The sequence below is a fragment of the Fundulus heteroclitus genome, chromosome 21 (assembly GCF_011125445.2).
Source record: "Fundulus heteroclitus isolate FHET01 chromosome 21, MU-UCD_Fhet_4.1, whole genome shotgun sequence".
NCBI classification, from domain to species: domain Eukaryota; kingdom Metazoa; phylum Chordata; class Actinopteri; order Cyprinodontiformes; family Fundulidae; genus Fundulus; species Fundulus heteroclitus.
Window position 1 is genome coordinate 6,701,157 of NC_046381.1, and position 10,584 is coordinate 6,711,740.

The 10,584-nt window shown below is 39.3% G+C and overlaps 1 protein-coding gene across 1 annotated transcript; it reads left to right on the plus strand.

Annotated features, from left to right (window-relative positions):
• Positions 1 to 5,828: 5,828 nt before the first annotated feature.
• LOC105915575 (inositol monophosphatase 1) lies at positions 5,829 to 10,264 on the plus strand. Its single transcript, XM_012849736.3, has 9 exons — positions 5,829 to 6,045; positions 6,969 to 7,063; positions 7,182 to 7,321; positions 7,414 to 7,518; positions 8,116 to 8,161; positions 8,235 to 8,343; positions 8,433 to 8,541; positions 9,594 to 9,745; positions 9,860 to 10,264. Exons 2-9 carry the CDS (start codon positions 7,001 to 7,003, stop codon positions 9,985 to 9,987), a joined length of 852 nt encoding a protein of 283 aa, XP_012705190.2. The 5' UTR covers positions 5,829 to 6,045; positions 6,969 to 7,000; the 3' UTR covers positions 9,988 to 10,264.
• The last annotated feature ends 320 nt before the right edge of the window (positions 10,265 to 10,584 follow it).

A 10,584-nucleotide genomic window follows, 5' to 3' on the forward strand; every position in this document is an offset into this window, starting at 1 on the left:
GAAAAAATGAGTAGGAAAGCAGGAAGAAATATGGAAGTGTTCAAATTAAATTTGTCCCTATCAAATGTTAGCATTTGAATTGTTTTAATGTTGCACATTCAGCGCCTTGCAAAAAGTATTTGTAAAGCTTTTTTTTATGCAGCAAACCATGAATTAATATTTGCCTTTTATTTCTGTTTTTACAAAAATATGTAGAGTGCAAATGCATTGTGTTCCCTTTACTCTGATACATCAGAAATAAAATCTAAATCTAAAGATAATCCCCTGCTAGGGCTAGACCACCGTTTCTCACTGACTTCCCCAAACTTTACCTTAAACCTGGAAATATTGCAGTTATACCTGGAGCAACTGGTGATTCTACAGAATTTCCTTAGATAAGAAATTTTCTGACCAATCTGGCTGTATGATTTTGATTTAATTTTACTTTGTAAAGTGCCTTGAGATGATCTGTGTTGTGAATTGGTGCTATATAAATTTAATTGAGTTCAATTGAAATGATTGAAATGCATGTTGTGCTTTTTTTTTTAGGTTTGCAGTTGAAATCATGTATCCCTTTCGTATATACACACATATATATATATATGGATATACATATATATATAGATATAGAGATAGAGAGATAGAGAGAGAGAGAGAGACAGAGAGAGAGATAGAGATAGAGATAGAGAATAGATAGAGAGATAGAGAGAGAGAGAGAGAGAGAGAGAGAGACACCACATAGAGATTAGCTAGAGACAACATAAGATGAGATGATAGAGAGATAGAAAGATAGAGAGGAGTACACAAACTAGATTCAGATTACACACACACATATTGATATATAGAGAACCCACACAGAGTATACATAAGTATGATATATATATATAATATATATATTATATTACTATATATATATATATATATATATTATATATATATATAGCTTTCAGATCTGTGTGATCTCAAGATTATTCTGAAACGTGTCATCTCCTAGAAAACGATGTTGGATTCCTCACGTCTCCTTCTTCCCTCTCGGGCATATGTTGGTCAGGATTGCAGTTTGAAATGCTCCACATCTTGAATTTCAGGAAAGTCAGGAAAAAAAGCAAAATAAGCCTGATCAGATTTGCACCCAGACAGGATAATTTATTTTTTTATTTTTATTTTTTTAAGGCAGAGACCTCCGAAACTAAGTTAATCTCCTAATCAATTTAAGAACAAATAAATATTTTATCTAGATCTCCATAGTTTATAGGAAGTCATCTACGTCTTGAAGAAACAGTCAAGTAGGCAGCTGAAAACACCCTTTAAATTTTTTTTTCTTAATTTAAAATGAAAAAATATAAAATGAAATAAAAATTAGAAACAAAAAATAATAAAAAAGCTCTCTCTCTCTCTCTGTCTCTCTCTCTCTCTATCTATCTATCTATCTATCTATCTATCTATCTATCTATCTATATATATATATATATATATATATATATATATATATATATATATATATATATATATATATATATATAACGCTGGAAATAGGCACCAGCAACCCCCGTGACCCCATGAGGGAATAAGCGGTTTGGAAAATGGATGGATGGATGGATGGATATATATATATATATATATATACACATATATGTATAGCTTTCAGATCTGTGTGATCTCAAGATTATTCTGAAATGTGTCATCTCTTAGAAAACGATGTTGGATTCCTCACGTCTCCTTCTTCCCTCTCGGGCATATGTTGGTCAGGATTGCAGTTTGAAATGCTCCACATCTTGAATTTCAGGAAAGTCCGTACAAAAAGCAAAATAAGCCTGATCAGATTTGCACCCAGACAGGATCAAGTTTTTGTTTTTGTTTTTTTTAAGGCGGAGACCTCCTCAGCTTCTGTGTTCAAAGAAACTCTTGAAATGTGAAATAGCAGAAAAGCGCTTTTAGAGCACATCTGTACATTTGTACGTGATTACCATATTGAAATAAAAGCGCTGCAGATATGCCAACACAGGTAGTTCTCTACGATAAGCAGAAACAAATGAAAGCAGACTCGAGTTGCTCCTAAAAAAAACCGAGTGACTGACAAGAGGCAAAAATAATAACAGCCAAAGATTTGTGTGTATAAACAGTCAATGACTGACTGTCATGTAATTTGCATTCAGGTTGGAGTCCTCCTCCTCATTCTTGTTGCAAACCCCAGAAAAATGCAATCTGTCAGAGTGTTGCTACACACACGTGCGTCCGGTGCTGGGAATACTTAATGCAAGTTTTGAACACAGAAGACGTCTATAAACAGTTTCAGTGAGAAAGCCGCTGTGTTTCACTGCCGACCCACATCTATGCGGGGCGTATAGCTGCACCCAGGGGGCGTCTGGTGTCTGGCTGCCCTGTTGCAAGCGTTTGCTCTGTCATTATAACAACTTTGCTCCTCCGGGTGACAGATTCGCACAACTACACACATCCACCCACCAACTGTGTTATATATACACATTAATTAAAAGCTGGGTGTTAATCCCGTTACTCTCATTACTTCCTGTATGTAATTATGTACACCAGAGGGTGTTTAGGTCGTGTCGCGCAAATATATGAAAGATATTCACCGCGATTAGTGATGTAAATTCTAAAAAAAATACTGTAAGGTCATCCAGTGTTTCACAAAGCTATTGCACAAAGATGGCTTTACTCAGGAATACTGTTGAGTAACCATGTAGCATAATATTGCTCAGACATGTTGCAAAAGTATACGGTTGCATGCAGGGGCGGTTCTAGACAGGGGCCAAATGGGGCCAGTGCCCCTGTACTAAAGACATGACATTAAATACATTTGTTACGATGACATTATGCTGACAAAGATACCGTAACTGATTGGTCACTTGGACCAATTGTAGTTTTTTTTTACCTTTACAGTTTTACTCTAACAATGATTTAAAAATTAAGCTGTCTCACGTTTAGCTCCAGCCGTATTGAGATAGGATCAGGGGTCTGCAACCTGCCGTTCAAGAGCCACAATTGTCTCTTTGGCTCACTTAATATATTAAACAATGAAGCATTGACCTGTTTAGTGTTTTTGCTCAATATTTTGTTCTGTTTCCCCATGAAAAAGCACTAGCCCCACCCTGGGCCCCCCTGCTAAATTTGGTGTGGAACCACCACTGGTTTCACAGGATCATTGTTTTACTTTGTACCTCCTGTTATGTAAGGGAACATGTAAAAATTAAGCCGTCACTTTCCGTCACTGGGACGCTTGGCGGACTGACACAATCGACGGTTTTGTGCCAGGGTCACTCTGAATGGCTTCACCTTCCTGTTGCATCTCGTGGCAGAGTGAGCCGCAGAGACGGCGTCACGTCAGCGCGCTGAAGTTCACATAACGCCCTAGAACAACTCCCAGAAAGTCCCAGCAGACCTGGAACTTTGCGTTAAATAACTCATCGGGGTTCTTTCAGAGACTATCTTTCAGAGTGAACCACTGACCTTCAGCAGTTTTACCCACCATCACACCAGCGCCTCAATTTTGCAGCTGTGATCTTGGGGAACCAAGGATCCAAAGCATCCGTCATCCCGGATAAATTATTCATAACGGAGCTGCCACCGAGACGGCAGGACTGATGCATTTGTTTTGCTTGTCCCATCACTTCCCCTCCGCACGCCTCTCAACATTTCAGAGACTCGTATATTCGGCGCACAACGGGGACAGCGGGGTGACAATGCCTCTCCCTGCTGCTTTCCTCCTTCCCTCCCGCTCTTTCTCAAACAAAACTTTCAACATGATAACCCACACTGATCTACTAAATCTAAACGCCGGTTTGTTTATTTCAGCTGCAGCCGGGCGCATCAGGATTTCCTGTAGATCTGGAACTTGTTTACGGTGACGGAGCTGCGCTTTCTGCCAGCTTTGCTGCTGTTAAACAAAGCTGTTGCCCACGAAATTCGAAACCGGGCGCAGAACTTCCTTCGGGAACGCTGTGACTCAGCCCCGCCGTCCTGACGTTACCAGCGCAACATTTAGGGCAAAACAGCCGACATGGACTTAACACGTTGGGACACACATGACGAGGAGCTATGCGAGGTGCGGCCGCCTTGCCCCTCGTGTCAGAACGTGTTGATCCGTGCTGTTTCTCACACACAGGGGCAGGATATCAGGCAGCGATGCATTCTTTCATGGAGCTAAGCATAGCTGCAGAGCCGTACGTGGAGCACTTGTTGAAGCACTAACAGAGATGCAGCATCGTTTTCTTGAGGCATGCGGCGTTTAGCACTAATTGAAAGACTTGTCCTGCAGCAAGGTGCGACTTTATATAGCTGTCAAGAGTTTCAGGAGAGGCCTGATGAGCCGGAAAATAGCCTCTTGTCCCCAAGGACTTAAGTGCTGCATGCATTTGAATTATAGAATGCAAACAATGTGACTTCCAGAAAAAAAAAACTTAAGTGAATACTCTCCCTGACTAATAATCTATTCCACTGCTTTGAGTGTGGGGTTGCTGTTGTGGTGATTCCCTCTTCTTGGAAGTAACAGGACTTGCAAAGAAGCGCAGCTTTTGAGATGCCTACACTCAAATGCGTGGCATATTTTACACTGTGTAGGAATCCGCTTGGTTTGTGAAGATGATTCTAAGACTTTATCTAGCTTCCAGCAGGCTCACTGAGAAACAGAGCCGTCTTCGACGTGGGCTCGCGTGGGGACCGTTCAAACGGTTTCCCTCCCCTGGAAAACAATGAAAGGGAACGGAGCAGGAAAGCTGTCAGGAAATATAAAACTGCCAGCATCTTTATTTGTCATGACGCAGCGCCTTGCAAGAGCATTCACATCGCTATGGACTTTTGTTTAAAACGTTTTTATCATGTAAACTCAAACTTCATTGTATTATATTAGGATTTGATGGCATAGACCGACACAAATACTGCACAGTTGTGAAAAGTCAATCAGTTTTTGAGAGTGAAATTGTAACATATACAAGGAAAGCCTGCCCACAGCGGTAAGCTGCCATCACTGTGTTTCAAAGCAAGCAAAGTGTACTCAGGGTAATGTGCAGGAACCTGCAGAGGAAGGTAAAAGGATATGGATGATTCACTGGTTTAATTTTTTTTTTCACAAGGAAAATCTAAAAAAAAAACAATGTGGTATGGATTTTCTACTCATTTTTCCCCAGGCGAATACTTGTAGAAACCTGCTGCTGTAATTAAAACTGCATTTCTTTGTAGGTAAGTTTTAACCAGGTTTGCATACCTAACAACTGATATTGTCTATTCTTTGCAAATCACACAGGCTCAGATCTAAACATCGAATTTCTACTATTTCTATAGCTCGATAATTGGCCCTAGATATGGGCTTTGACTAGGCTTTTAATTCCAGCCACTCCCAAACAAGAGGAAAACTCCCCGGCGTCCATTTCTATGCTGAAATAAAGCATCCCACAGTACAATGCTGCCACCTCCGTGTTTCACGGTGGGGATTTTGGATTTGGAATAGGGAAGCTAAAAAATACACACAAATGTTATTCTCCTTCCATTTCACAACTTATTGCTACTTTGTGTTGTCTACCCTATGAAGTTATTATATTCTTCTAAAACCCCAATAAAGTACACACAGGATGTACACTTTTGCAAGGCACTGTTGGTAAAATGAAACCTGTTGGTAAAATGAAACCCTGAAACATGTTGCGACACCAACCCTCAGGAATCTGCTCGTAATGTAATAACCCCTCATGTCAGCTGTTGCATTGAATTGTACAAAGCCGGGCGTGTCTTCCTGTTTCACCTCCACCGAAGTGAGAGAAAGACTCCCTTAAATTTTTCCATTTTCTTACTCAACCCTAGGTGCTCTCAGTGTAGAGCAAACGGGGCATCGTGCTGTTGCAGGCCTGCCTTTGTGAGGACAGAAAGCTGTTTTTTTCCTCTGGGCCGGTGAGAATGAAACTCCTGGTGGGCGGGTCTAGTACTTTTCCCCACCTTGTCATGCCAGCGTTTTGGGTTGCCTCATCTCCACGCCGAGTCGATTTAAAGGTCTGGGCCTTCAAAAGCAGCTGCACTAGGACCTGAAGGCTCACCCGGCAGCACATCTTCTCCCTCAAGGTGAGTTTTTCCTTTCACTATTTCTGCAGCTGCTTATCACACTGGAGAGGAAGGTTAGCCCAGATGGTGAGCTTTTCTGGTGGGGGGGTTCAGCTGGTTTACACATGGGGTCTCGCTGGAAATTACCTCAACTTTTAGCTTGTGATTTCCTTGCAGTGGTATTTATAACAAAAGTATCAGCGGCGTTTGACTCACCAAATTTTAGATGAGAGAAGAGAGGATAGGAAAGATGTCTTGACAGACCAACAAGAGCAATCTTTAATCACAGGAATGGACTTCTTAAGAGCATCACGGGACTACATTTCTCCCCTTAAGCCGGATATTAAACAAAAAGAAAAAATCTTAATGTGGATCGAAATTAAGCGTTACGCTGATACAATTCTCCTGAGGTCAGGCAGACTCAGAAAACAAACCAAATCACCTCTTAGCAGAGGTAACATCCACAATTACCTGGATGAGTGTCTTTTTTTTTTTTCCAGAATTTGGTCTCTCGGGGCATTTCTTTTCCACCAACACTCTAAACAAGGCAGGCATTGTGGGATACAGCCATGAAAATCATATCCAAGCTCATAACAAACTAGTTTTCCTGTTACCTTTATTTGAAAAGCAACAGCATGACACATTTCTACACATTATGTTGCAATCTTGTCTTGTGGCGGTGGTGCCTTGGAGCAAGGCTGGCAGGCCGTAACGCAAAGGAAGTCTTTCAAAACCTACGCCGCTGTAATGAAAGTTTGCCAATCGGGATGCGGGTTTGTGACGGCGCTGCTGTAATGACTCGCTCACCTCAGCTCTAGTCACTTATAAACCTTTTTACTGGCATATTTTTACATACATTAAACTGCATTTGCATCCTGTCCAAATAATGACCCGCATTTTATGGATGCTGTTGCAATTTTACAGCTGTTGTTTCTATTTTACAGACTCTCCTAAGCAACGTTGAAGCGGAAATAAAATGGCGGACCAATGGCAAAAGGCTTATGACTTTGCAGTAGCGGTGGCAAGGAAGGCAGGAGAGGTACAACTTCTTCATTTATATTTCTCTGTTAGATATCGCAACAATCGACGCACTGAAGAGCTGAAGTATGGCAGGCGTTTATGTGTAAGCCCGTTCTGCTACTATTCTGTGATGACAGGTAATTCGAAAAGCTGGAGAGAGTGAAATAAGAGTTATGACCAAGAGCTCCTCCGTGGACCTGGTGACCAAGACTGACGAGAGGGTGGAGAAAATTATCATCGGGTCCCTAAAGGAGGAATTCGGAGAGGGGACACACTGGTAAGCAATGCACAGAGACATATGCGGGTAGCATTAAGATTTAAAACAACACTATAATTTAATACTGGTCCTCTGCCTCCTCCGTGCTGCAGTTTCATCGGGGAGGAGTCTGTCGCAAAGGGGGAGCCATGCATCTTGACTGACAAACCTACGTGGATCATCGACCCGGTAGATGGCACCACAAACTTCGTGCATGGGTATAATGCCAGCTGCCAGCTGATTTTTTTTTTTTTTTTTTTTTTGCATAATTGAAACGCTGTTGTTTTGCAATTATGCAAACCTGGTAATAATACATGAGGGAAGAGAGTTGCAAGTAACCAGTAAGTCAGTTTTCTAGCAGTCTGATTGAATTTTCAATTTATTCTAGGTTTTTAAGTTGAACTAAAACATTTATTTCAACTTTATGATTGTTTTAAAGATTTAGTTTCTTGTTCTTAGAGTCATATCTTCTCTGGGTGTATTGTTTCATACAGTGCCATGAAGGCAAATGACCAGAGAAAAATGAATCTTTTATATGTGGCAAAGGTTGTTGTGGGAAGCAGTTAAAAAAGTTAGGAATGGACAAAGCCCATTTGCTGTATTTAGACATGTATTTCAATATCCTAATAAAAAATGTAATCCAAGATTAAAAAGACCAATTATATTGGGAAGACCAGATTAAAAAGACCTGGTTTTCAGATAAAAACAAACAAACAATGGCAATCTTTCAACAAGACAGTCAATTAACACTTGATTGTTTTTACAGCAATGTAATGACCCATTATTTGCATCTAAATGGTACTATTCCCTTACAGATTCCCATTTGTGGCAGTTTCTATTGCCTTTGCTGTCAATAAACAGGTATGTAAAAAGAACTAAACACCACATTTGAGTCACTTGGTGAGACACCTTAACGACTGATTTCTGTTTATAGTTGGAGTTCGGTGTGGTGTACAGCTGCTTGGAGGACAAGATGTATAAAGCCAGGAAAGGGAAAGGTGCATTCTGTAACGACGAACTCATTCAAGTGTCTGATGTAAAAGGTAAAAATATAATTCACATTTAATTATTTAGAGATGCCTTCTGCATAACAAGCAACATGTAAAACCCATTTGGCTTCCTGTTGTTGTAGATATCCACAAGTCTATTATCATTTCCGAGCATGGAACTGACAGGACTCCGGAGAAAGTGACCAAAATCTTCTCCACCATGCAAAAGATTCTCTGCATCCCAGTGCATGGGTAAGTTGAATTGCATAGATTTTCCCAGTTTATGCAGTTTAAAGCAATTTAAAGAAAAGAAAACCCAAATGAGTTAAAGACCCAATTTTGTCACAATTGACATTGAATCATGATATACAACAAAGGAACTAAAATAAGCCTGTTCAGAACAGATTTTTTACCCTTTGCCCTGATACATATTAAGGCTAAGAAAAATCTATGTATAATGTAAAATTACTAATTCTGAATTTATGCTTAAGCTAGCAAGTCAGTGGTAGTCACATAGTTTTTAAAACCATTGTATATCAAGACATAAGTCACTCTGGTTTGATTGTTGTGTATTTTTTGATGTGAAAAAATGTTCTCTTAGTTTCTTTAACATGTTTGAAAATGTTAATAAAGGTCAACTTGGTCAATAATGTCAATACTGAAAGCAAGCTTCCTGTATTTATGCGGCACTGTAATCTCAACAGACATGCAAAAAAGGCTTTAAACTGAATTTAAGTGAAGGAAACCTCAGCTAGCTAAAGCGCTACATACTTTTACTATATGGAGCCTTAAACTAGAATTTCATTGTAGTTTTTTTTAAACTGTGATGAAAGTAATAAAATTTTAGAAGTTTTGTTTACTGTACATAGTAAACACATAGCCTACTAAATATTTCATAGAATCTAAATGCTGTCTATCTAAAATTACAAGCAACACAGCTCATTGATGATCTAACATTTTGGGAGTGAGTTCTTTAACTGTTAATGATGCCTTAATGCTTCATTTTAAAATGAATATAATGAAACAGTAAAGTAGCCCAAAAAAAAGTAACCTAAAGCTAATGTTGTGCTAAGGCTAATTAGATTAAGCTGGATAGCAGTTCATGTTTTTTTGTCCTCTCATTAATCTATATTAGCACTGATATTGCCTATTGAAATTGACATATTGAAATGAAAGACATAAACCAGAATAAAACTATTTAAGAAATTCTGAGAGCTTAACACACAAAAAACAAATCCCTCTGAGAATGGATTGTTGAATATTTTCCCTCTTAATTAATATTTCCCATCTTCTGTGTTAACAAGGCTCCGAGGGTCAGGAACAGCTGCTACCAACATGTGTCTAGTGGCAACCGGGGCGGTTGAGGCCTTCTTTGAAATTGGGATTCACTGCTGGGATATTGCTGCTGGAGCAGTTATTGTCCAAGAAGCTGGAGGAATCCTTCTGGACGTTGATGGTATGTTTACTTTTGCAATCCTCCTACAAAGCAAAAGTATTTATTTTCTTTGTGGAAATATCATTGGAAAAACCAATAGAGCACTTCTTAATAAAAGCTTTGTTCTAAATTTAGGGGGACCATTTGATTTGATGTCTCGAAGGATGGTCTCTGCGAACAACGACGTCATTGCCAAACGCATCATCAAGGAAATCGAAATATTCCCATCAAAGAGGGATGATGCACCAATTGAGAAACACTGAGAACATTTTTAAAGGCCGGCTGCTCCGAATTTACATGTGGACTGGAAAACAAGAACAAGAAAGAAAAAAAAAGTATTTTTATACACTTTGTCTAAATTAAGTTACTGTGCCGCAATCATCCCTGATTGTCTAAGTGTGAAAGCTTAATGTGATTTGTTGGCGGCATATTCTGCCCATCCATATCATTTTACTGATCATTTCAAGCTTGTATTAAATTTGATTGCCTCTCTGTTTTGTGCGTTAAATATTTTGATTAAAGGAGGAAATTGTTGTCATTTTTGCTCTCCACAATCTGTCATTTAGCCTTTCTTTTTTTGGTCATTGGATAACCGTGTTTGCATTTACTTTGACAGTAAAACCTTTAATTAGCAAACACCTCCACAAGTTTCCATTGGTTAAGCTTTACCCTTACCATCAAATCTCCCTCCAAGACTGCTTTTGAGAATTAAACTGATGTTATTATGATTGTATTTGAGAATCGGTAAATGTTTTACTTCTGAATCTGATTTAGAGAGGAATTGTGTGAAATCAATTAGTTAACTTCTTGCCCATTTGCACTAAAAAAAACAACAACAAAAAAAACAATTTGCTTGCTTC

What these genes read in the sequence shown, in the direction of transcription:
- LOC105915575 (XM_012849736.3), top strand. Translation starts at nt 7,001, where the DNA reads ATGGCGGACCAATGGCAAAAGGCTTATGACTTTGCAGTAGCGGTGGCA. An exon ending in TGGCAAGGAAGGCAGGAGAG is followed by an intron (nt 7,064 to 7,181) that starts GTACAACTTCTT and finishes CTGTGATGACAG; the next exon opens with GTAATTCGAAAAGCTGGAGA. An exon ending in CCTTTGCTGTCAATAAACAG is followed by an intron (nt 8,162 to 8,234) that starts GTATGTAAAAAG and finishes TTCTGTTTATAG; the next exon opens with TTGGAGTTCGGTGTGGTGTA.